This window comes from Tiliqua scincoides, chromosome 1, assembly GCF_035046505.1.
Source record: "Tiliqua scincoides isolate rTilSci1 chromosome 1, rTilSci1.hap2, whole genome shotgun sequence".
Lineage (NCBI taxonomy): Eukaryota > Metazoa > Chordata > Lepidosauria > Squamata > Scincidae > Tiliqua > Tiliqua scincoides.
This window is the reverse complement of record NC_089821.1, coordinates 176,206,408-176,233,774: the sequence shown is the minus strand read 5'-3', so window position 1 is coordinate 176,233,774 and position 27,367 is coordinate 176,206,408. Positions and strand designations below refer to the sequence as shown.

The window sequence follows — 27,367 nt, the reverse complement described above, 5'->3', positions numbered from 1 at the left end:
CCCCAGTTCCCCCACCCCATCTCTCCTAGCCCTCTGATCCCCCCATGCTCAGTCCAGTTCCCCCACCCTTCCCTCTCCTGGGTGTCTCAGTGCTTTAGTTTTTGTATAGGAAGAAATGCACTTTCTGCATTTTGCTGCATATCAAAACTTTCACCAAGTGAATCCTTCATGGGAGGAAGCTCCTTTTCTGAGCCCTGAATCCTCCGTCCCAAACTTTGTGCAAGAAGCTTTTCAAAGGAGCCCATCCGAGGCGGGGGGGGGGGGAGAGAAGAGGCAGCTTCAGACTCCCACCTGAAATTCAAAAGACAGGTTCTGCTCTGCTCTGCCAACATAGCCATGCTCACTGGAGAAATGAAACAGGTGCTGCCTCGCTCCTTTGCGCCTGTGCGACCCACCCAAATTCGGGTCGTGACCTACCAAGTGGGTCTCAACCTACGGTTTGAGAACCTCTGACCTAAGGGATCATAATCTCAAGGAGTAATTTAGACAATACAATACATCATTTTGTATAAATCATTCAAGTGGCTCTGTGCATTTTTCTAGCAGCTAGTTGTCTAAACCAGGGGTCTCTAAACATTTTGGCCAAAGGGCCGCATCAAATATCTGGCAAAGTGTCCAGGGTTGGAAAAAAAAATAAATATAAAATTTAAATAAATGCATTAGAAATGGAACTTAGATGAATGAATAAATGAATGGGCTCAAATGTCCAGGACTTCTCATAAGAACATAAGAACAGCCCCACTGGATCAGGCCATAGGCCCATCTAGTCCAGCTTCCTGTATCTCACAGCGGCCCACCAAATGCCCCAGGGAGCACACCAGATAACCTCATCCTGGTGCCCTCCCTTGCATCTGGCCTTCTGACATAGCCCATTTCTAAAATCAGGAGGTTGCGCATACGCATCATGGCTTATACCCCGTAATGGATTTTTTCTCCAGAAACTTGTTGAATCCCCTTTTAAAGGCATCCAGGCCAGATGCCTCACCACATCCTGTGGCAAGGAGTTCCACAGACCAACCACACGCTGAGTAAAGAAATATTTTCTCTTGTCTGTTCTAACTCTCCCAACACTCAATTTTAGTAGATGTCCCCTGGTTCTGGTGTTATGTGAGAGTGTAAAGAGCATCTCCCTATCCACTCTGTCCATCCCCTGCATAATTCTCCAAGCACGAACACAGCTCAAGAAATAAAGCACACACTTAAATGGACCCCCATTCCCCCACCCCAAAAGCACAACTCTGGTTGTGTTTGGTCAACTGGGCCAGAGGCTCTCAGGGGATCAGAGGCTGGCCGTAGACCAGATAGAGGCTCTCCGCGGTCCGTATCTGACCCCCGGGCCGGGGTTTGGAGACCCCTAGTCTAAACTGTGGTATTGCTGCTTGAATTTAGACAGGCTCGATGAATGTAACATTAAACATTAGTTGTGATCTGATTGCTGAAGCTCAAACCAAGGTAAGAGAACTTGCGTTGACATTGATTAAAATATTTTGGTTCACAGTTGAGTACTGCTTTGCCTACTCAGACAGATATTTCATTGGGTTACACAATGGTAAAAACATTTAAATTGTATGGAGCACTTTGGTGTCTAGGATAATGGATTCTGAGCTAGCATCTGAGTTTTTTGGAAATGGCATGCTATGTAGTTTATATTAATTCTGAATGTCTTAACTCTTAAGTGTTTTCCTGAAGCACATTAAAAAACTCACCCCTAACTTGTCAGGTGGGTATTGCTAACCTAATTATGACCTTTTTTCAACATTTTCTTTTTTTTCTACAGATGGTTTGGCTGCTCTATCCTTTTCTATAAGTTCTCTGACCCTCATTGGAATGGTGGCCACTATTATCTATACAGTAAGAGCCCATCCTTTCTCTCTTCTCTATTTAAATTCTGTTTCAATTTTAATGATTTGTAATCAGATTTGAATTAATACTGAAAGTTAATGCTCTTGGTGTTATTAAAGGGAATTGTGACATTAAAGGGAAATGCTTTTGGTAAGCATTTGCATGATTATCTATCCCTCTAAACTTGCAGGGTAATTTACTTTGGGTGTTGGAATGCTCTTTAGTTGAGCCTTTAACAGAAGAAAACTTCTCTTTGGCCTGCATATAAGCTCTTCATTTTAAAATGCTTTGCAAAAAAGGTATAAATAGGCATAGGTATAAAAATTTTAAAAATAAGAATTAGCTGCAGTCAGACCTTTTGTGTTGCATGACTAGAGAAACAGAACATGGGAATCTTTGTGGGCATCATACAGTTAAATTAAATTTTAGTAGACATTTCATGGAATCTGTAACCTGGGTAAATATCATACTTTTGCTTTTGAAATTATAGATAGCAATGAGGTGTTGTACGCATGAGTTTGTAAAGTTTTGTTTTTTGGTTTGGAGTGGTAGTGAACTACTACTGCAGTTTCTCTAAAGTTAGTAACCTGGCAGAGAGAAGGATTTTAAAATGAATTGTGCAGATGTGATGTGTCTTCCTGACTCAACACTATAGTCAGCAGAAGTTTGATGCCATCTCTAAGTCAATGTGTCAGAGCTGAGGGTCTGAAGTGGGATTACTGTTATAGATCTTTGTATCCTGAATATTGAACTTCTCAGCATCTTGGCCAGTCCTCTCCTGATTAAAAGCCTTCACTATAAGAAATCCTGTTTCACAACAGTAATCTTTTAATTCCTGTATGAACTGTTTGCACCAATTACTGTTTCTTCAGCAAGCAAAGAGAAACTCAGACGACTTTACTTGTCTAATTGGTCAGGGGGCTAAGTATTCCGTGAGGTGCCCTTTAAGTAAAGCTAGTCAGTGAGTGATTATTCTGCTGCTTCTCCATTCCATTCCTATCTGCATAATACTGCCCCCCTCTCTATAATTTTCAGGGTTGTCCTGAAAAAACCAAATATATGAAATGCAGGTTTTTTTGCTAGATTTTTTTTACTGTTATGCAATCAGTAGCTGAGCAAGTGGGAAAGAGCCATAGGATAGGCTCCACCTCCATGATTGTTTCTTTTTCACACCCCAGCAGTATTGAAGTGCACCACTGAAAAACTGCTCCTATGTGTGTATATAATGTATGTTTGAGTGCTAAAATGTAGCTGTATATGTTCACTGGTTGTAGATGCTCACTGGTTACTGTTATTTCCTATGGGTACAGATGTATGATCCTGCTTCTGTTTTTTCTCTGCTTCATGATGTTTGGTGCTGGGAATAAGAATGTGCATTGTTATCCCAAATGTCTCTTGGTTTGTGAATGGTCCAACAGATTGTCTTGTAAAGCCTTTAATTTTAGAACCTCCTTTTGCAAACTCTGAAAATCAAATCACTATTCAGTTGACCAAATTTGCACTTGAACTTACGCAGTCTGTAAATGAAGACACACTTAGAATACCAGGTTCTCCTGGTGATGATTTCACTGGGCTTGCTGCATTATTCGCTGTGTCCTTTAACAGAGTTGTCCAAGAGTAGCTGCTGTATTTGAGTAATCTTTTTATACATACAAAATTTTACAAAATCAAGTATCTTCTGTTGTCAATAAATAGAACTGAACTATAGAGCATATTTTGTGTGTGTGTAGGGGAGGAGAATAAATGCAAAGAAATGATACTTCATGAATCTGTGACCTTGATTTATACAGACAATGTTTTAACTAGTCTGTAAACATGCAGCCCAAGAATAATATTATAAATTAGGATTGGAATGCTTATTAGAGCTGTTTCATAGATTATGCTTGCTTCTAAACTTGCATTGAGAATGATTACCTTTGTTTATCTGCATAATTTTTTTGTGAACAGAAATTTTCTAGTATTTTGTTTTATAGACTTCCACAAATTGATTCTGTGGGTGTTCCGAGAATGGAACCCCCAAGGAGGCAAGGCTGTACTGTATTTGCCCTGAACTCTGTAATGCCTGAATAGATCTACTTCAGCTATCCTTGGTTAAAATGCAACAGTGGACACAGTGGCATTCTGAATGGCTAAATGTTTATCATTCTGATTGGTAGATTTTAAAATAAATAAGACAGGAGGCTCTAGGGAAAGTCATGTGGTTGACAGATTGAACAGCAATCAAAGGACGTACTTGTTTCAAAAGAAAAATGTGGTAGAGAACCATGTAATGATTTGAATCCCAACTAATACTCCAACACATGAAAAATGTTCCCATTGCAAAATGGGAAGAAATGATCGCCAGTCTTTTGGTTGACCTCTCTATCTCCTCAAAATGCATGAAGGTTTCCCAACCTCCAGAGTCTTTTTGGAGGGAGGGGAGTACTAGAAGCTGCAGAAGGAGGAAGGGATTGACAAAAAGAATCATCTTGAGTTCATTGTTTCTATTTTCTGTGTACAAGTACTGTTTAAAATGCTGAACATACATAGTACATACATACATAGTCAAGTTGCATAGTACAAGAGATGGGGTCTCTTCCAACTAAACATCAGAAGAAAGCTTAAAATTGCTGCTGAGAAATTTCAAGACCTGAGAGTTATGAATTGAATGATATTGATCTTTAATTCTAATATTTATTGCTGGTTAGCTGAAATGTCTCAGACAGAATTATTTTCCCATTGGGCTTACTAGAGAAAAATGACTGAGAGCATTCCTAAAAAGAATGTTGCTACATTGAAAGAACTGAAGCAACCTGCACAGACTTCAATGTGACATGCATTTTATTCACAATTTTTGTTCCCTTCTACAATGTTTGCATTGTGTGCAGTTTCACTAGAGGGCAGGAGCAGGCAACAAATACATTAGAAGCAAGGTATTATATCTTAAAGCTTTTTGTATTAAGCTTAGGATGGCTTTTTAAAAGTCTAAAATTGCATGTTATGCATTCTCAAAATTAACAAATGATCTGCATCCATTTTAAAATGCAACAGTTATAGCTAAGTAGTAATTGTGCTTGGAGTTATAGGTTTAATTAGCAAGTGTCACTTTCAATGACTACCACACATTTGGAAAATAGCATTATTTGTAGCTATTGGTACTTAATTGTTATAGTATTTACAAGTACTGGAACAAAAAGCATCAACATTTAAATATGGCACCTTTAATCAAAACCAAGTGGAGGCTGCCGACATACCAAACGCTATTTCTTTTGCTCTAAATCAGAGGTTTTCAAGCTAAGTTTTACTATCTAATTTTTGTGAGGAAGTGGATCGAGTAGATCTGCTTTCGTGGGTTGGCATCCTTATCCTCACACAGGTCCAAGCCTACCTGCAGCTCCTTTTTCACTGTTCCCTCTCTGTAGCAAAAAGCCTCAAATGTGAACTGTTGTCAAAAACCTTGTGATGGATTTTAACTTTTGTCAGTCAAGATTGGCTCCCAAAGCAGCTTTACAAATGGAATATAAATATAAGTCCCAGAAATCTTGGGGCTCCCTGATAAGAACGTCAGTAATGTCTTTGAGATAAACTTAAATACCAGCTTGCCCACCACTGTCGGTTTTTCCTGTAACGCACAACTCAAGAACACTCATGGATCATAGAGGTGAAATTCAGCAGTGCTGGCCTGTTGAACTGTTATGCAACCTGAAGGCTGGAAGAGCTGCTATTGAAAGAAAATGAACATAACTTTTTTGGGGCTCAACCTTAGATGAGTCCGAAGGAGCATTTTAGACTCTTTAGGCCTTTGACACTTTGCCATTACCCTTCATACCTGTTAGTTGATGTTCTGTTAAGACTATGCCACTCAAACTTCTAGGAGTTTGTTGTAATCCTTTCCTTAATTGGGAGATGCCATTTGTACCTACAATTGTATAAAAATCTATATATAAGTGTGAAGATAACAGCTTATCTGATCTCCTCTCACCCTTGACAAAGAGATTTGTGGGAGTGATGTGATGGGGAGAGACTGGATAATGCTGGATTGATCAGTTTGGCAGAGATTTTTCAGAAAAGGGACAAAACTTGCCTTCCCAAGGTTTGGTTCTTAATGTGCATGTTCAGCTTTTATCTTGAATTTCTTCTAGGTGGGTATCACAATCATGAAAAGAAAGCACCTTTTTTGGAGGGAGGGGTGGCACACTGAAAAATAGATTACACCACTGTTCTAATAATTCAGTATAGTCTAGAACAGTGGTTCAGGACCCACCAGTGGGCCGTGACCCAATTTTGGGTGTGTCGTGAAACTGACATGGAAAATGTATTAAGCCATATGGAAATCAAAACAGAGCAGCACATGCATACTTATTCATGAGCAGGCAATTATGCCTTGATCCACTTCAGAGGACAGGCCAAGGGGAATGCAAGGCAATCAGAGTGGTGGTCCCCTAGCTTTAAAGACTTGTCATTTTAAAAAGTGGGTCCCAGTGTTAAAAGTTTGGGAAGCACTGATCTAGAAACTTGCATCCTGTTTGTTCATCTACCGTAGATACTCAGAACATGAAATTTTTGCCAGATAATCAAGCTCCAATTATCACTTGGCCTTATCTCCGGGTCAATCAGAGGGCAGAGCCTTTCAACTCCCAACAGTTTCATCTCTCAAGCTGCAGACAGGTGCCAAGTTTCTCAAGCAGCAGGCAATCACCAGGCAGGCAGGGCAGAGAGAGTTTCTATGGCAACTGGGAAATTTGAGCCAAAGTTAACCTTTTAATCTCCTTCCTTCTGCTGCAGCCTGGTTGTGCTTGGCAGATGCTTGCAAAGCAGGTCTGTTTTTTTGAAACACCAGGATGGGAATCCTCCTTTCCATCTGAAGCAGGCTACAATTCAGTGCACCCTTACTTAAGAATAACACCCATGGAAAGCAGTGGGTCTACTTCTGAGTAAAAAGGGTTGCAAATATATGCAGCTGCATCTCTCTGCTGTGAATTGAATTGCACACTCCTAGTTACGTGTTATGGGTTGTATGTTGTACGTAGAGCTTCTGGCTTAACACACCAGACACTTTAAAGGTGGATTTGATTCATAGTTCAACCTTTTTCACTTGCATATCCCTTGGCAGCTCATTTCCATAAACTGTACCCTTCCTATTAGCAAAATGTTTGTAATTAATAATACAAGCCCTTATCTCCCCCATATGAAAACCCAGATTTCGTGTATTTATTACAGTGTTTTCTCTTTTCATCTGTTTGAAGAAGAGAAGACTCTGCCTTTGTACTGTTTTGCACCAGAAGCGTGCTGAGAAATTCTGGCTGATTGATCACTTTCCATATTGTTTCAGCTTTTTTACTGTGCTGGTTTTCAGTCACTGGTTCATACATGAATTGATGACCACAAATTAGCTATTGGTGGGGCTTTCACAGTCAACTAGCTACTTTCCTTCCTGCCTTGCTGGCCCTGCAAAGCATTCTGGAGCACGACCTGCCTTTTTCTGCCATTATTCCATTCTTTTTCAAGTACCTCTACAGGTCCTGTTTAGTGTCCCTGGGAGTACATGAATACCAGGTTGGGAACCACTGTTTTACTGGTATGTTGTTTACAGTGCACTTACTCTGATAGTGTTTATAAAAAGGTGGTGAAGGCCAGAATTTAAAAAAGAATAAAAATGTATCTTATGATCTTTTATTATGTTTTTAATACGTTAGAGACTACAGTTCTTAGGTAACAATTAGTGGTAGGTTATTTTTCAGGATCAGACAAAACTATAGTCAGACACCCCCCTAAGTTTAACGCCCGACTTATCTGAGAGTCATAGGAAATCCCATGATTGTTGGCTCATAACCTGCCCTCGACTTATCTGTGGGGTCAGCTTTTGGGTAAGTGTCTGCGGTATTTCACTTGCCCCTTATCCCGATTGTATTCATTAATAACCTTTCTCTTTCTTGTATGCCTAACTGGACAAAGATTTTTTTATTAATACCCTTATTTTCTGTGTTAAAAAGTCTAAGACAGCTTTCAAATGTCTAAAAACAAACATAAACCAATTAGAAAAATAAAGCAAGATAGGTTTATCAGTTAGTTAATACCTTCTGAAATGGTTAATTAAAACTTTCTAAAACTCAGTTCCACTGCAGGCATAGTACAATAAGCATAAACAGACATACAAATGTTTGCCCATTGGGATATTAAACTTGCAAAATGAGAATGTGATAACACAGCAGCAAAAAGTAAAGGAAAGAGTCCATAGGTCTGGGTGTGACCTCCTACATTTCCTAGCCAAATGTATCTTAAATATTAGTAGGAGGCAAAGAAGGGCTTTTGAAGACATTCTTGACATGGGCAGATTTATGCAGGAGAAGGCTTCAAGTATACCAGTCCAAAACATTTTAGAGTTTTAAAATTTCAAAACCAGAACATACTGTGTGGTTAAGGAGTGGTAAACAAAGATCTACTAAACTTTTGGAATTTGTAATGTGTAATATGTGGAACTTGTTGCCACAGGATGTGGTGATGGTGACTAGATGCCTATAAAATAAGAACATAAGAAGAGCCCTTCTGGATCAGACCAAAGGCCCATCTAGTCCAGCTTCCTGTATCTCACAGTGCCCCACCAAGTGCCCCACCAAATGCCCCAGGGAGCACACAAGACAACAAGCACAACCTGCGTCCTGGTGCCCTCCCCTGCATCTGGCAATCAGAGGCAGCTTGCCTCTAAAACCAAGACTTCCACATACCTACTATGACTTGTAACCCGTAATGAACTTCTCCAGAAATTTGTCCAATCCCCTCTTAAAGGCATCCAGGCCAGATGCCATCACCACATCCTGTGGCAAGGAGTTCCACAGACCAACCACACGCTGAGTAAAGAAATATTTTCTTTTGTCTGTTCTAACTCTCCCAACACTCAATTTTAGTGGATGTCCCCTGGTTCCAGTGTTATGTGAGAGTGTAAAGAGCATCTCTCTATCCACTCTGTCCATCCCCTGCATAATTTCGTATGTCTCAATCATGTCCCCCCTCAGGCGCCTCTCTTCTAGACTGAAGAGGCACAAATGCTATAGCCTTTCCTCATAGGGAAGGTACCCCAGCCCAGTAATCATTTTTGTTGAATAGGATTGGACAGTTTTATGAATGCAAAGTCCATTGGGTTGCAAGCCATGATAGGGATATGATTCATCATGTTTTCAGAAGTAGGCTGTTCAGAGAAGGCTATCTCTGAATGCTAAATGCAAGGGAATGGCAGCTGAATACAGGTATCTTGTTGTCTTGTGAGGCATCTGGTGGGCCACTGTGAGATACAGGAAGCTGGACTAGATGGGCCTTTGGATCCAGCAGGGCTCTTCTTATGTTCTTAATAAGAATAGAAAGGACATTCTAATTTTAGTCTAGGATCAAAGAAGGTGCTGCTATGTCTTCCTGGAAGGTGGAATCCTGGGTGTGACTTGCTGTTGGAAAGAGGGCAAGTGATATTTGGGGCAAGTGAAAGCACATTTTGTGCTAGTTTAGAAAATAGCAGGACTGATCTAGAGGGCTATGCAGCAGTTGTCCTGAGGCAGGGTATGATTAACTTAGATGTTGTTGGAATCTTTTTAAAGACTTCCATTGTGAACCATGTTCCATTTCTAGTAGACCTGTTTGTGCGAAGCTAAAATATATAATAAAAATCTGCTGCCTGATTATCCAAAGCCTGTGTCAAGAAAATCTGAGTTGTATTCTCTGAAGATCACGTGGACTTGAATTTCTTGCATTATCTCCCTAACACACAAGGCTAATTCCCATTCATACACAAGCACACAGTCTGTCTTACCACTCTGGCCAGTTGTAATGCTGATGACACTACCTAGGCTGAAAGAACATGTGAAGGCAGCATTTCTCTTTTGGAGTGGCCAGAAACAGTTACCCAGTCCAAACCCAGGAGGGGGATGATAGAAGTTTCTGCCTTTACTCTGCTAGGTTCTTCTCTTTAGCACCCTGCAGTGTTTCCACCTAGAATGAAGTTACTCACTCCATTTCTCACTTTGTTACTATTACTGGAAAATTCAGTTTTCACTGGCCTGCATATTTTCTTGTCCAGCTGGCTAGGCTTTCACACTCTTTATTAGAGAAGCAGAAATAAAAATGGAAGAAATTAGGGAGGGAGGAAAAAAAGTACAGGAGAAGGCGCTGTCCCGATAGCCCAATTGAAGGGTGATTGGAGTTTGTTTGGCCTGGCCTGGGACACGAGAGTCTCCTCCCAATGGGGAGGGGAAGGGGGCTGGGGCTGGCAGCAACAGCGGGCCTTTTAAAAGGCACAAGACCCAGCCCTCTTCCTCCTTTGCACGTGGGCACCGTGGGAATGCCCGCCCTAGAGGCAGTCTGAGTTTAACTGGTCGCCATTTGGGGCTGGGTAGGAATTTTTTGCTGCCTGCCAAGATTGGCCAAGGGGCAGGCAGTTTTTTCGCCTACCCTAGACTGTCATGGGCCAGGGGGTTGCCCCCCCTTCAAGCTGCCATTGGTCACTTTAAGAGGGCAGGTGGTGCGGGCTAGGAGGAGTGAATGGGACTTTGGGCATGCACCTTCAGGCGGCATAGGCAGGGTGGAACCCAGTTTCAGTTCTCAGGGGCTCAGCGGCACAAGGACATAGAAGGGGCCCTGGCCAGGATCGCGGGGCACACCTCAGAGGCTCAGCAGCTCGAGGTGGCACAGCCCACGGTCCGGCTGCCTTCCCCTTAAGGGACAGACATGGATGAGATGCGCCGCCCAACAACGGGGCGCGACTTGGAATCGGGTGCATGCCCACCTGGGGTCAGAGGTGTTCTGGTACCGCCCAGAGGTCCTGCCTCTGCACCACAGGGGGCTTTCGCTGCCTTGGATGCTGCAAGTCTCAGCCTCCTCTTCTGCTGTAACTGCTAAATAAAGTGGCCCTTTCTCCCATATCTGTTGTCTCGAGTGTTCATTGGACAGTGCGGAAACAAACAATCTGTAGCCAAAAATGCATTGAAGCATAAGTTATGTCTCGTTGCAAAGCATCATGAACTCAAGTTCCTGCCTGACATTGGCAACAACTGCCAATCCTGAAAGTAGCAGTTTTAAAGTTAGTTGGCAACCTTCAGTCTCGAGAGACTGGTATCGTGCTCTGAATGGTGGTTCTGGCACAGCATCTAGTGTGACTGAAAAGGCCGATTTGGGAGTGACAATCCCTTCCACACCAGGAGCAAGTGCAGTCTGTCCCTGGTTTGTCTCCCTGGCTATGGGCCTTCCTTCTTTGCCTCTTTGCCTCAGTCTGTTGGCCAAGTGTCTCTTCAAACTGGAAAAAGGCCATGCAGCATGGCCTGCGTCCAAGCGGGCCGCTCAGAGGCCAGGGTTTCCCACCTGTTGAGGTCCACTCCTAAGGCCTTCAGATCCCTCTTGCAGATGTTTGAAAGTGGAGCCTAGAGATTCACATCGAAATTGCACTGACTCCCAACAAAATCTGCCATGAACACATTAGGCCAGTACCTTTGGATATGCTTCTCCCTTTTAGCCTTGGGTTTCCAGATGCAATGTGGATGGGTGGAGGAAATAATGGTGATAATAAAAACTCAATCCCTGAAACTTCTTGAAGGCTTCCCTCATTCTTCCTTGAGGGCAGTCAGACTGTATGATACATCCTGTTGTGGCTGAGATTGCTCACATCCTCCATGTCTTACCACAGTGGTGGTTATGCTGGTGTAAGAGTTAAATTAACCTGGTTTACTTGCACATATTTCTGTTCATGTGGGCAAGGCATAGGGTAAGCAGTGGGAAGAGTGCTTGATAGTTTCATACAAAAAACAAAAGGGGGATGCTGGGATGAAGAACTTGCTGCTGTGTCTTCAAGTACATAGATCTGCATTGCACAGCTTGATAAAGGACCTAATTTGCACTATCTGGATGCAATAAAAACAGTGCCCAAACTTTATATTCTGGTTTCTAGAGACACAAATCTGTGGGCTTGGTTACACTTAAGTATTTCAAATTAAGTCCTAAATGACTTTGGAAAGTGTCTTGGAGATACTGTAAATATTGATTAACTGACCCAGATTTTGTTCAGCATCTACATTTGTACTGATACATCTTTCCTGTATTCAAAAACAACATAATCAATGACTTAATAGAATCTCTTTAAATTGACTCCCTTAGATACAAGTACATATTTCTATTATTATTAATTATTAACAGTATTTCTACATTGGTAACCATTCCTTATGAAATGTTGTGGAAAATCTATGCTCACTAGTCCCAAAATTTTGGTAGTATCCTGATTATCCCTTGTGCAAGTGGCACACTCTTTCTGTTTCTGGAATGAATTCTCTATGGCAGAAGTATTAGGCACTTAATACTTCAAAAAATTTATATATCTTGGATACCCTATTAAAAGAACAGTGAACTTTTCATTATGATATTATGCTGTGCAATGACTGTCTTCTCTCACCTGAAATGTTTGACAAATTATCAAATTGTTGCTATCAAAATTCCCAATATGTTTGAGATTCTAAAGGGCTCTGGCTTTTGTAACATGCTCTAGCAGCAGTCTCAACAACCGGTTGCACTGCTATGTTGTACATTTGTTTCTGCTAAATGGATATGTACTTGCTTTCTTTTCCATAATCTGACTTTTCAGATTATGAAAAGATATGAAAAGATTATGGGCAGGAGGTCTGGTCTAGAGGGTAGAGCCTCCATTTGCCTGAAGATAACATCCCCAAAGTCGCCAGTTCGAGGCCACCGGCATCGTGCGACCTTGAAGCAGCTGACAAGCTGAGCCGAGTTATTCCATCTGCTCTGAGCGTGGGAGGATGGAGGCCAGAAGTGAAACCAGATCAGAAAGTAACATCTGAATGTTGTGGTTCTTGTAAGATAGAACCTTCTTTCAATTCTTTCAAATTGAAAGAAATTGAAATTAAATCCCCTACGGGGATTTAAGTAGCCTGCCTATGTAAACCGCCTTGAATAAAGACCAAGAAAGGCAGTATATAAATACCTATATTATTATTATTATTATTATTATTATTATTCTTGCAGTGCTTCTTCTGTTTCTCTCTTCTTTGAAGGTGTGTACATGCCTTTCTTTGTTCCTGGCACTTTCCCACTGAGTTACACTTCTTGATATAAGCAAACTTCACTCCTTCAGTTACCCTTGGTCTGCTGTATGAAGTTTCTCTCTAGCTATCTACTTTTATGAAAAACAGTATGACGAACAGTTCTGATTTTACCTAAGTCTGTTTTAGAACTGTTATGACTTTCCCCTCTGTTCTACCTCTTCTAAACAGCTTTGTCACTCTTCTTTGGACTGTTATTAATTCCTAGCATTGAAATTTTCTCCCTTATCACTATCTGTACCGTTTGCACCTTTTTGGTTAAGTAGTTTTGCTGGGTTGCTTCTAAATTTCTCCTCCACCTTGCAATACCTCCATGCAATACTGCTTCTATTCATTATACTGTTTGAGCCTTCTACTGTCATCTTTCTGCGTTTGCTATAATTTTAGATATCTCTTAAATGGAAGGGTGACAGTACTCCAGAATAATGCTGTATGGATTATTATTAGTAAATTAATGCATTGTTGCCTTTTCCCTAGGCTTATGGCATGTCTGCTTTGCCTCTAAACCTGATAAAAGGGACAAGAAATGCCAGTTATGAACTCCTGGAAAACACTGAAGATATTGAGGAGATTGAGCAAAATATACAAAGAATTAAATCAAAGGTCTGTTGTCATTTTAAAAATGTTTAAAAACTTTAATTCTATAGCCTATAGTTTACTAGCTATTTACATAGTTTGAACAAGGGGCAGGAAGGGCAAATCCCCACTATATAATCTGGATGAGAATTTATAAAATTTGAATAAGAATTAAATATCCCAATTGCTATAATCAGCTGTTTGATGGATTACTTGCACTATTCACAGTATCAGTTTAAAAAGAATATAGAGGAGTGACACACTTCTGGTGTGGCACTCTGAAAGATTGGTGGGAAAAATCTTGAGATATTTTAATAGTGTTCTACAGCTGAAGTGACTCTCCTTGTATTTGCCTAAGTGTTTCAAAAAAGGCACTGAAATAAAATTTGAAGGGAATTTTTCTGGAGGTATGTTTTTGAATTAAGAACAAACAACGAAAATATACTAAACCTTGAAATTTGCATTCTCTGTTAACATTTGTTTTTCGCCTTCCTGTTAGTGTAAAGATGGTAGACCTTTACCAACTCGGGACAGACGGACGCTGCAACAATTTGAGGAAAGATTAAGAACCCTTCGGAGAAGAGGGCGACGTCTAGAATATATTGAGAAAAGCTGCTGGTCAAAATTCTGTGGAGCCATGAGGCCGCTAAAAGTAACTATTTTCTGCACATTTGGTTCTGTAGGGAAGCCCATGACACATACTGTGTTCATAGTTCTGAATTTCACATTCCAAAACTTTTTCCAGATGGCTCTTTATCTAAGCTATTTACGCTGATCTTTAATGGTCCACTAAAGGTCTGCTAACAAATGCTTAAGGAAGCAGACCTGGAATAATTGTACTGGTGCAAAAGAATGAAGAACAAATAAAATAATGCTTTTTTATATCCAGCTAAAAGAACTGGCCACAATCCAAATAACTGCTTGGGTAACTTCATGTCCCAAGAATGCTTTGGAAAACATGTTGCTTAAATAGCAGTCCATCCAGTCAGCAAATTTTTTAAATGCAGCAAAATTTTAAAAATGAGGTTTGATATGGTAAGGAGGTCTACAATCAAAAGGAGAAAAAGTAAAAAGTGAGTGCCTGTGACTGAGTTCAAACCCTTGGATTAGCTTCAAGGAGCAGGTTGAATCCCAGTCATTTTAAACATTTATCCATTCTTTAGACCTTGTTGTTTTAAAAAAAGTTCAATATTGTATAACCAGGATTTTGTGAACTGGATGAATCTAAAACTCTTTAGAACAGGGGTCTATAAGCTTTCCAGCTGATGGGCCGCATCAAATATCTGGCACAGTGTCGAGGGCCGGAAAAAAAATTAAATATAAAATTTCAATAAATACATTAGAGATGGAACTTAGATGAATAACTGAAACAAATGAATGAATGGGCTCAAATGTCTAGGATTTCTCTAAGCACCAACACAGCCCAAGAAATAAAGCACACACACTAAAATGGACCCCCATTCCCCCACCTCACAAGCGCAACTCTGGTTGTGTTTGGTCAACTGGGCCAGAGGCTCTCAGGGGATCAGAGGCTAGCTGCGGACCAGATACATGGTCTTCGCAGGCCACATCTGGCCCCTGGGCCGGGGTTTGGAGACCCCTGCTTTAGAACAAAGATTCTGACATAAACTGTACAGATTAAGCCATTTCTGCCTATTGTTGCATATACACAACAGTAACTAAATCTGTGGGCAGGGCAAAAATGGGTTAAAGTCTACAAGGCAAACAGAAATTGCCAATTTTTCTAAAACACTACTTTTAGGCTGCCTAGTTTGCAGCAAGAAGGATATGCAATCATATGGGTGGAATGCAAATTATCCTGCTAAACTTGGACAAATCCTTCTTGGATTGGACAAAAACTGAAAAGGAAATCACATAATCAGCCCATTCTTTTCAATGCACACTGCAATATTTGATAACAGCAATAGGACTTTGCCAGATATTTTGATTTCTACGCAGTTCATTGTGCAGTTGGCACTCATCTTTGAGTTTGTCAACTTACTGTGCATGTAGTACTTAAGATACCCTTCACTGCATTTCTCTGCTCTTTATAGTTAAATACTATGGTTCTGAAATGTAGCTTTTAAAGCAAGATATACAGGAACACAATGACAATATGTAAAAAATACAGGATGACAACAGTTTTGTATATCTTGCTTTCAGCAAGATGATCCAATAGTCCTTGACACTGAACACAAGTTCTGTTGATTTACTTGGAAACAAGGTCTCCTGAAATCTGCTTAGGAGTGTAGCCACTCAAATTTGTGTTGTGTCACTGGGTCACATTCTATTTAGCAACTATATAAACTAACTTGGTAACAGGAGCAAGATTTATGGCTGAAGTTATAGATAAAATTGGACAAATTGTGGATTGAATTAAGACAAGTAGACAGTTGGAGAAATGTGTGAACAGGCTTGTAGGGTGAACAAATAAGAAACAAATTGAATTTAGTGTTGGGAAAACATCAGAAGGTGAATGTGAAGAAATAAGGTATGCAGCAGAATGTAGAAGAAGCAAACCCTAAAGGGGGATGCTAAGGATTGTAACCTTAAGTGGGATTGCTCCTGAACAATGCAGAAAGCACATTGCTGTTTATAACTTCATTTGTACATGCTTCTCTCCACCCTCCCACCCCCCACTGCAAGTTCCTTTAGGCATATTTGGGTTTAATTGCCACCAGAAAAATAGCCTTGCTATCTAAAGGTATATAGGTTATAGGAAATGCATTATCCAAAAAATACGACTATGATGCAATATCCTGATTGTTTCTGTGCATCATATGCCAGCTCCTCTGTCATCAAACACTGGTCAAAAGGCTTCACAATTATTTTAATCTAGAGGTCAGGCTCATGATTAGAGGGAATTAGAGGACAGTCAGGTAATTAGAGGACAGGTCCTCTCATGGGTTGAGAACTGGTTGAAGACCAGGAAACAGAGAGTGGGTGTCAATGGGCAATTTTCATAATGGAGAGAGGTGAAAAGCGATATGCCCCAAGGATCTGTCCTGGGACCGGTGCTTTTCAATCTCTTCATAAATGACTTGGAGACAGGGTTGAGCAGTGAAGTGGCAAAGTTTGCAGATGACACCAAACTTTTCCAAGTGGTGAAGACCAGGCGTGGTTGTGAGGAGCTCCAGAAAGATCTCTCCAGACTGGCAGAATGGGCAGCAAAATGGCAGATATGCTTCAATGTAAGTAAGTGTAAGGTCATGCACATTGGGGCAAAAAATCAAAACTTCACATATAGGCTAATGGGTTCTGAGCTGTCTCTGACAGATCAGGAGAGAGATCTTGGGGTGGTGGTGGACAGGTCGATGAAAGTGTTGATCCAGTGTGCGGTGGCAGTAAAGAAGGCCAATTCTATGCTTGGGATCATTAGAAAAGGTATTGAGAACAAAACAGCTAATAATCTTATAATGCCATTGTACAAATCGATGATAAGGCCACACCTGGAGTATTGTGTCCAGTTCTGGTCACCGCATCTCAAAAAAGACACAGTGGAAATGGAAAAGTGCAAAAGAGAGCGACTAAGATTATTATTGGGCTGGGGCACCCTCCTTGTGAGGAAAGACTACTGCGTTTGGGCCTCTTCAGCCTAGAAAAGAGGTGCCTGAGGGGGGACATGATTGAGACATACAAAATTATGCAGGGGATAGACAAAGTGGATAGAGAGATGCTCTTTACACTCTCACATAACACTGGAACCAGGGGACATCCACTAAAATTGAGTGTTGGGAGAGTTAGAACAGACAAAAGAAAATATTTCTTTACTCAGCGTGTGGTTGGTCTGTGGAACTCCTTGCCACAGGATGTGGTGATGGCATCTGGCCTGGATGCCTTTAAAAGGGGATTGGACAAGTTTCTAGAGGAAAAATCCATTATGAGTTACAAGCCATGATGTGCATGTGCAACCTCCTGATTTTTGAAATGGGCTCTGTCAGAATGCCAGATGCAAGGGAGGGCACCAGGATGAGGTCTCTTGTTATCTGGTGTGCTCCCTGGGGCATTTGGTAGGCCGCTGTGAGATACAGGAAGCTGAACTAGATGGGCCTATGGCCTGATCCAGTAGGGATGTTCTTATGTTCTTATGATATTGGCAATTCTAGAGTTGATTTTGCATACAAGTATTCTGGAAACATAGGGTGGACATTAAAAAAAAGGACATGCTCAGGTCAGGAGTGACTCCCATGGAGTCCAGCACTGACCTGAGAATCTTGTGATTGTGGTGTATCTTGTGAACATTTGTAAACCACCTTGGGTAATTGCTTTGACGGCAGAAAGGCAGGGTATACATTATTAAAATGATGACAGACTAACTTCATACAAGCTTTAGGGTACTTAGGAAAAGCATACTTTTCTGTCCTTCAGACACCTCTTCCAACAGTCCCATGACCAGTCCCACTCCCTTCTGGGCCTAATCTGCTTCCCCCCCCCCACCCAAAAATGACCCTTCCTTGCCTCCTTAACAACCTTCTGCTGCTCTCTCCCACACCTGCACTGGCCTGGCTGGGCCATCACAAACTTACCCTCTTTGGCTGCTGTGCAGGCTGGATATGGCCTCCAGGAGCTGGTGTTGGCCTCTGCACCAGCCTAGCTAGCTCTTGAGTAGCCGTGAATGTGTTTTATGGTACGTTTGTGACACTCCTGGGCCAGCACAGAGAATAGTCAGAATTGTGCTCTTAAAAACCTATTTGGAAAATAAAGTGTACAAAAATCTTAGATAACTGACCTAGTTACAGAGGCTTTCAAAATGAATTGATGTAAAACACTGTGATGGCCCTGACTGCTAGAAGAAGGCAGAAGTGGGTCCCTTTTTGGGAGAAGGGCGGGATAAAAATAAATTATTATTATTATTATTATTATTATTATTATTATTATTATTATTATTATTATTATTATTATTATTATTATTAAGTGGTACCCAAAAGTTGTCCTGAGTTGTTTGAACAACTTCCTGTATGTGAAGCTGCATGAATTCTACTTGGTTGTAACATTATCAAACATTTGTTTCTGTTCAAAAGTATCTACCTGTTAAGTTTGCCCCATGAACTTGATCTGTTACCTTCTGGCTAATACGCTGTTACATTGTGTTTACAGCCCTTTTTGGCATGGTAGCCAGTGAGCATGCTGACCCCATCTATGGTTACCATTCATTAACGCAGGCATGTAAAAACGTCAGTGGAGACAGACTTATACCATGTTGCTAAAGGTTGAATTTTGTTTGTTTTCATTTCCACAACATTGGGGGGTGGGGGGGTGGAAATAGGACACTAACCAGTGATGCCTGCTTTCATGTGGTGACCTCGGTACATAAGTTTACTTAACTGAAGATCGCACACACAGTGGTGATTATAGAGGACTGTGTGAATAGACCTTTAGCTATTTTTATACCTGCTAGCGTTTTCTGTTGAATGTGACATCTGTCTTGTCCTCTGTCTTGTCAAGTACTCCAGTTACAACTTTACCTTTAGTGGGAGAAATGTAAGTTAGTGCATATCTGGTTGCATTTCGATAGTGGACACTACTTCCCAGAAGGCTGTTGAAATGCGCACATGCATTCCTTGCAAGTTATGACTTGTATTTTTTTCCGTATGAAACTCCTGCACAGATATATGAAGCGATCCATGGTTACCACGGTTACTGCTTATACTGTTCAGACTGAAATTGTATCAACACATCCTTCATGAAATGCACTGTGAACGTCTTGCTTTCATTTGTCAACATAAGTGAGATTGTAAAAGCTAGTAAGAAATAGAATATAGGTGTATTTCTGTGTTTTAGTAGTTCACACAACAAACATATTGTATCAAAACCGCAGCTTACATCCTAGTTCTGTTCTGAAGGTTTTCCTGAAAGTTGGAATGGCTGTACATCAGAATAGCCAACTCTTGCTGGCTCAGGGCTATCGTGCCTACGCAAAAGCACCAGATGTGCTGAGCCTGTGCAAAAGTCTGTAACTCGGGGACCCAGTGTACTTGGTTGGTGATAGAGATTGAGATCCATAGGTAATTGATGAGAGACATGACCTTGCATATGGTTTTTTTACCTTACAGCATAACTGCTCTTACTATCAGAAGTCAACAGCTGAGAATAGTAATGAGTGTGTTGAATATTACTTGGAATATTTTCACCTCATTAAGAACTTGCACTGAAAAATTATTTTCAAGAGCACTTGTCTTGTGCTCCAATTTCCCCCCCCCCCAATTTTGTAGTTTGAACTACTCAAAAAGTCAGGATTGCCCAAGTAACCAGGCAATTCAGCCTTTGTAGCCCAGTAACATTTCACCATGTAGATTTGATGCTTAGTCTGGAGTATACTTACTTTTCTACTCTATTCCTAAGGCAGCCTCAAAGGTACACTTGAGTGGAATTGAGGGTGTGGGGGGTACAAAAGGACTATCTTGGCCCCGCAGCTCATTTTACTTGTTTAATGTAACCTTAGCATACTTACAGAAGCAATCTTTCTAGGAATAGTTCTTAGTCTGCTTGTACTGTTGGGGGAGATGGTGAAAATGGTTGCCATAAAGCAAAACAAATATCTTAATGCCTTAACACTTCTAGGGTGAAAATCGTTGACAAGCTTCTTGAATGCATTTTTTTAAATCAGCATAGCACAGTTATATCCCTTGATCAAGCAACGTTAGGAAAGCTGACTAATCTTAGATTGTCTTTTTTTATAGATCGTATGGGGAATATTTTTCATCCTTGTTGCTCTGCTGTTTACAGTCTCTCTCTTTTTATCAAAGTAAGTATTGCTTGTCAATCACTTGTACTCGTGTAAGGGATCTTCCCTGTCCTGTTGTCTTCCCCATTATAGCCTCACCAAAAACCATTCAATAGAGTTGGGAGATCCTTGGGACAGCAGTGGAGAACTACTTGCAGGAAAGGTCACCTGAACACACACCTGTATTCATTTACAATCCAGGCATCTAAACCAGGGCCAAGAGGATTTCTTTCAAGTATTGGGGGGAGGGGGGCATATCCTTTATCTGTAGATTCACTTATTCTCAGATTTGGTCTGCACATGCTTCCCATGCATTCCCTCTGGAGGTGAGGGAGGTCTGCTCCCCTCTCCTCCGGGGGTCATGTGAACCCAGCAGAGGCCAAGGACATCTCTCTGCGGCCTCTGCCAGGCTCAGACTTAGCCTTAGAGGCAAAAACACATGACTTCTGGTTTTTCTGAAAAACCTGGATGTTTTTAATAAGGCATTATAAAAAGGCATTGGGAGGCCTGGGGAAGCCCTCAGGGCTCCCCTCGCCTCTGAAAGGGGTTTCTGGAATGGAACCCCCATGGATATGGGACACACCTGTACCTTGTTTTATTCTCTGCTCATGGAAGTTGCTTTGGGTGTACCCTACTTTCCTAAGAACTTGAATCTTTATGATTCTGAAAAAGTGAAATCCTGCTGAATCCTACTGAATCCTATCCTACTGAAAAAGTGAAATTGAATGATCCACATAACACTAATAAATCTGTAAAGAGTTTAAGGTTTCATTCAGAGTATTGCTCCCATGAATGTTGGCTCCTTCAGAGAATAAAAGGAGAATTTCATTCATGCGGAAGAACTTTTTGCTAGCAGGGTGCTCCTTCTGCTTTCAGAGAAAGCTGGTGTTTGGGGAGTGTGCTTCTGTGAATGAAAGCATTACTCTAGATCAGGGGTGCTCACACTTTTTTGGCTCGAGAGCTACTTTGAAACCCAGCAAGGCCTGGAGATCTACCAGAGTTTTTTTTACAATGTTCGCGCCATCATAACATATAACATTTATGTGTACAATGTATGTTGGTGTACCTTGAGCCCCACTGAATATAATAGGACTTACTCCTGAGTAGACATGCCTAGGATTAGGCTGTGAGGCTGCAATCCTAGCCACACTTACCTGGGAGTAAGCCCCATTGAGTACAATGGGCCTTACTCCCATCGTTTCCTCCCAGAGGCACCTGAAGGGGGGGGTCGGCACTCCGCGATCTACTCATTTTGCTTCCCGATCTACCGGTAGATCACGATCCACCTATTGAGCACCCCTGCTCTAGATAGTGACCGTTAAAAGTCTACAAGTCCTCAAAGATATGATGGGGTGTGTGTGTTTAAAAATAGGTTAATAACCTTTTGTTTCTGACATTATTACAGTTTGGATAAAGCACTGCATTCAGCAGGCATAGATTCTGGATTCATAATCCTGGGAACAAATTTGACTAATCCACTGAATATGCTTTTACCTGTTCTACAAACTGTAAGTAATATATGGGAACTTGTAAAGACAGATGCAACATGAAACTGTGGTTTAGAGCTCTGTGCACTCCTTTCCTGCAAAAGGGAAATGTGTTTTTGCTCTCATTTTATTATAGTTCCATGTTGCATACTGACTTGAAACTTTGCCTTGGTCCTGGTTTTCTTTAACACTAGAGTTATAAGTAAACTATGATAAAATTTCAGAAGGTTGTTATAACAATGTTGCTATTGTTGCTTTCAGTAGCTCAGACAAATAGTAGTTCACACTATCTGTAATTTCACCATGAAAAGAAATAGATTTTGAAAGCAAAAGAACAGTTCTATGGAATTTGGCAGTAACAAATATTTTTATTTTCCAGGTTTTTCCTCTAGATTATATTCTCATTTCTACTATCATTATGTATTTTATCTTCACCTCAATGGCAGGAATTCGAAACATGGGTATATGGTTCTTCTGGATAAGGGTAAACTTTTGTTTTTACTATTACATTTGTATTCCTTTTGGAGCTCAGTGTGATGTACAAATATTTCTATTATGACACCACATAGATATTCTGGGAGGGGCTTTTAAACAACAGAGCAGATAGGAAAAGGAAGAGGAGATGAGTGGCCATTTTGGGAGGAACAGGAGACATGTGGCCATCAATAAGTGACTCTAAGTAGAAAGTTCTCGCTGTAGTCTTCAACATTGTGCATTGTGCTTAAAACCACATAAGTGCATGCAGTACTTGGTTAGCTCTTAAGCTAGTCTTGAGGACCATTTCAGCTTAAAAACTTACTATGCATCCAACTTGCATGAGTACATATGTACGACTATTTGTCCCTCAGTTTAAGCATCCAGTATCAAGCCTGTAATGTATATTGTCTGTTAGCTGTATTTATAGTGTTTGATTTCAAAAGACAGAAATTGTTGTTCTAACACAGGGGTGCCCAAACCCCGGCCCTGGGGCCACTTGTGGCCCTTGAGGTCTTTCAGTGCGGCCCTCAGGGAGCCCCCGGTCTCCAATGAGCCTCTGGCCCTCCGGAGATTTGTTGAAGCCCACACTGGCCCGATGCAACTGCTCTCAGCGTGAGGGCGACTATCTGACCTCTTGCATGAGCTGTGGGATGAGGGCTCCCTCTACTGCTTGTTGTTTCACATCTGTGATGCAGTAGCGGCAGCAAAGGAAAGACCAGCCTTGCTTTGTGCAAGGCCTTTTATAGGCCTTGAGCTATTGCAAGACCTTCATTCATTCATATAAGTTCATCTTTAATATATTCATTTATGTAAACTTATGTAAATTTATTCAAATTTTAAATAGAAATTAATTCTTTTTTCCCCTGGCCACCAACACAGTGTCTGAGAGACCATGTGGCCCTCCTGCCAGAAACTTTGGACACCCCTGTTCTAACACAATGTATTTTTGCTTGGTCATAGATTCTGTTTTAATGTTTGTTTTAACATGTTTATTTAAAGACTTAAAATGCAAATTTACTTTTATCTGTTAGAGAGAAGCTTGCTATAACTGTTATTTTAAATATGAACTTTAAAAAAATTGTCTAATCTGCCTCTGAAATGGATTTATTCTGTGCAAGAAAGATCCATTCCTTTGCTGTGTCTACCTTTCCTAAAATTTACTTTCAGTTATTACCTTGAGTGCTCTATCTCAGACTTTCTTTGCTTCCTTAACATTTGACAGCTCATACACCTCTGGCTTAGATATCCTTCCCTCATTTCCCACTCACCTCAAGCTGTTAGCACTATATTGTTACATTTGGCTGAAACTGTCTTCCCATTATGACTTAGAAGTTTTGTACACTTCAAATACTGCTGATAAAATGGACTAATGGAAGAATTTTGTTACACTCTAAATCTTTTAACTAATTCATATCTGAAGATTCCTTCTATTGCAAGTCATTCAGGAAGAAATTGTCGGGTCCCCTGTTATGACATGTAAAAAAGCTAACTGTTGTTTGCTCAGCCATACAAGTCTTCTGCATCATAAATGACAGTGATCCTTGCTGCTGTTGCAGTTAAGCACCCTCCCAGACCATCAACATGGTATCTTCCTCCTTCAGACATATCTTCACAGAAAATATACAGTTGAAACATTTGGCTTGGAGCCTTCATTCCCACCCATAACAAATCATACTGTTTATTGCTACTCTTTTCTCACTACTTCTCTTTCCATATGCTGCTGTTGCTTGCTTTTTTGAGTTTCCCCACTGTTAGTCATTAGATTGTAAGTGCCTTGAGACAGGGACTGACTTTTTTGTTTCTCTGAAACACTACAGCAGTTGCTATAGATGGCTCTATATAAATAACAAATAGTAACAAGCTTGAATGTTAAAACAAGTTTAAATGGAATGGATTGGTTTTTTAAATTAAGAGTAATACTTCAGTGCAAGAAATTTTGTTTGCACGGTCTTTACACTCTGACTTGAAAAGGTGACCAGAAACATGTAGCACAATATCTATCTATCTATCTATCTATCTATCTATCTATCTATCTATCTATCTATCTATCTATGCACGCACGCACGCACGCACGCACGCACGCACGCACGCACGCACGCACGCACGCACGCATGCATGCATGCACTCATGCATGCATGCACAAGGCATACAGTGGTAGAATTTGAATTAATGAAATTGACTTAATTCATCCTTTAAACATTTAGGTTTAATAAGTAATGCTTTTGCTTATGTGCTTCCAGCTATACAAGATCAGACGGGGGAGGACACGACCACAAGCCCTTCTCTTTCTTTGCATGATACTTCTGTTGATTGTTCTTCACACCAGCTACATGATCTACAGCCTTGCCCCTCAGTATGTTATGTATGGAAGCCAAAAGTACCTCATTCTGGTAAGGTTTCTCACACATGGGGAAGTGAAGTGTAAAAGTTAAATGCACTCTCACAACGAATCCTGTATATATTGCCTGGAAGTATCGCCTGTTTCCAGTTGGTCTTTATTTTCAAGTGATATGCTTTCAATGTTAATTTGTGGCAATGTAAAGATTCCTAGTTTAGCACATGTGATGCCATTATAGCAGGGGCACACTGCCTGATTTACCACAATACAGAGAATCAATTGTAGTAAAAAAATACTGCTACATTTCTTTTTAAATTTTATGTATTAAATTAGGAATTGCCTGCAGGGCAAATACAAAGCTGTTTTTGCAAACGATGGTATGTTCACTTGGATCACTGGATGGTATGTTCTTGTATCATTACAAGTGCTATATTATCATTCCATTTCATAAACCTTTTTCACAAGCAAAATGGACTTTTCCTCTTGTGTCAGAATGGAAAAATGTCGGCAGCATTAATGAGCATGTCATAAGAACAGAAGAAAAACCCTGCTGGATCAGGCCAAAGGCCCATCTAGTCCAGCTTCCTGTATCTCACAGTGGCCCACCACATGCCCCAGGGAGCAACAAGACAACAGGCACAACCTGGATCCTGATGCCCTCCCCTGATCTGGCAATCAGAGGCAGCCTGCCTCTAAAACCAAGGGCTTGCACATACCTACTATGACCTGTATCCCATAATGAACTTCTCCTTCAGAAATTTGTCCAATCCCCTCTTAAAGGCATCTAGGGAAGATGCCATCACTACTTCTTGTGGCAAGGAGTACCACAAACTAATTACATGCTGGTTAAAGAAATATTTTTTTCCTCTTTACGTCCTCCTTATGCAGAATAACAGGACATTTGATGGCCAATTGGGAAATGTGACAACGTATGTGCCTAAAGTCTGTGATGCAGATGCCCCAGAAGGTAAGACAGCTCCATGAGTAGCTTCAATTTTGTGATCTCTCAATGCCAAACTATCTTAATATGCTTCTGTCCTAAGCACTGATAATTCTGCTCACCAAGTTCACCTTTGAATGTTTAGGTCTGACTTAAAAGATACATTAAGCTAATCCAGACTTGCCTTTCTAGCAGGAAAGTAGATTCTTCTTGTTAATACTTACACTCTGAAGCCTCTTTTGAATCTTCTTCTCCACCCCCACCCCCCTGTAACTTCAGGCTGCAATCGTTTACTTGCTTTCCTAGGAGTAAGCCCTACTGAACACAGAGGGAACTGAGTTCTGAGTTGACATGCGTAGGATTGCACTGTCATAACATCTAGTATAGGTCAAAGGACAAATTAGATACTAGTCTGATTTTCTAAAAAGTAAAGAGATACTGCTATAGCTGGTAAACTGTTTGAATTGTGACCAAGCATAGAATGAAAAGTGTTCACTGCTTTTAAACTGGTCATTGGTATTGTGATCCTATAAAATAAAGCCTTTCAGTATTTCAAATTCATGTCTTTGAATATCTTTTCTAAGGTATACATAGTTTGTTCTTTACCTATGCAGACTTCAAGTATTGGTTGGTAAGACACATTATTACGGTAATTGTTCTGTTAATTATAACTTCAGTACTTTTGTTATAAAGGTTGTTACCCAAGTAATGCTTGCACAAAGGTGCAAACTATTTTCCCTGCCCTCTCCCACCTCTGGGGCATCTCTCCAAGATCTCTTGAAGAAATGTTCCTGAGGCTTGGATGACTTTGGGGAGAGTGGAATGCAGCATGGAAGTGGAGGGGGGGGGGGTTCCTGCGAGTTGGGGAGATTTCTGAAAGCCATGTGGAGGCCGTTTCTCTGAGCAGACCTCTGGAGAAATAGGAGTGGAATCCTGAATCTTCTCTCATTTTTAATGAAGTAAAAGAAAAATATGCATTTACATGAGATCCTATCAATGGGAATAATTATAGCATAAACATTTCCACATGTGACTAACCAATATGCCAAGTTTAAGCAGGCAGTCTACCTTTCCTCCATTAGGTCCTCCCCACATGGACTCTTCTGTTGTTTTGTGAGGGATCACACCTATACAATAAAATTGCCACTTTGTTCATAATTCTGCCTTAGGGATGAGATCAGATTTATTCCCCTCCTATGCATGCATAGAAAGAAAATATTATGGATGGGAAATTGTTTAAAATTTTTGAAGAATTATGAAGAATCAGCTGAATCTGTATTGTGTGTACGTTTCCAACCATCAAATTTTGTAGGTGAGAATAGAGGAAAAGTCTATGTAAATAAATCAACACTGTGTTTTGTACAACTGAGATTGCAATGCACAGTATGTGTATTTGTAAACAGTGGTTCTGTTTCTTAATAAATGTGCGTAGGATGGACTGTTAAAAATACAGTATCTCTCCTTTTCCTGTGCATCTTAAATTTGAATATTTGACCAGTTTGACACTTGTAATAAAGTGTCAGCTGTAGCTTTATGTAGCTAGGACCTTCTCTTAAAGATTTTCAAGTAGTCTTGGCCACAGTCCAATTTGGTGTGGTGTTTACTGTCTGTTACTACTACTAGTTCCTTAGGTATAAATGTATGTTGACCCTTTGGGTTATGATAATAGCAAAAATGTACTGGAATTAAAAGCATTTGCTGGCATTGCTGTACTTGAGTTCCAGTTTCTTTAGTAGAGAATGCAAAGGAAAGCCTGAGTGAAAGATGTTGTTATGGCAACGAAACTTCTAAAAATAATCTCTACATTGTTGGAATGTAATCTTTAATATGGAGTGCATTTTAGACAGATCTTTTTAGTAGCATTTTGTTCCAAGGGGACCATTGTGGTGGGTGTTCCTTCAGAAGAGTCTGTGT

The 27,367-nt window shown here is 40.7% G+C and overlaps 1 protein-coding gene across 2 annotated transcripts in view; it reads left to right on the top strand.

Annotated features, from left to right (window-relative positions):
* Window positions 1-27,367, top strand: part of LMBRD1 (LMBR1 domain containing 1) — a 56,540-nt gene that overhangs the window by 17,855 nt on the left and 11,318 nt on the right. For both annotated transcript variants that reach the window (XM_066609504.1, XM_066609503.1), the window contains exons 7-14: window positions 1,778-1,851; window positions 13,389-13,514; window positions 13,987-14,139; window positions 20,168-20,232; window positions 21,617-21,719; window positions 22,078-22,182; window positions 24,416-24,565; window positions 25,402-25,480. In XM_066609504.1, the coding sequence (XP_066465601.1) occupies window positions 1,778-1,851; window positions 13,389-13,514; window positions 13,987-14,139; window positions 20,168-20,232; window positions 21,617-21,719; window positions 22,078-22,182; window positions 24,416-24,565; window positions 25,402-25,480 (855 nt within the window). The remainder of the gene's footprint in view (window positions 1-1,777; window positions 1,852-13,388; window positions 13,515-13,986; window positions 14,140-20,167; window positions 20,233-21,616; window positions 21,720-22,077; window positions 22,183-24,415; window positions 24,566-25,401; window positions 25,481-27,367) is intronic.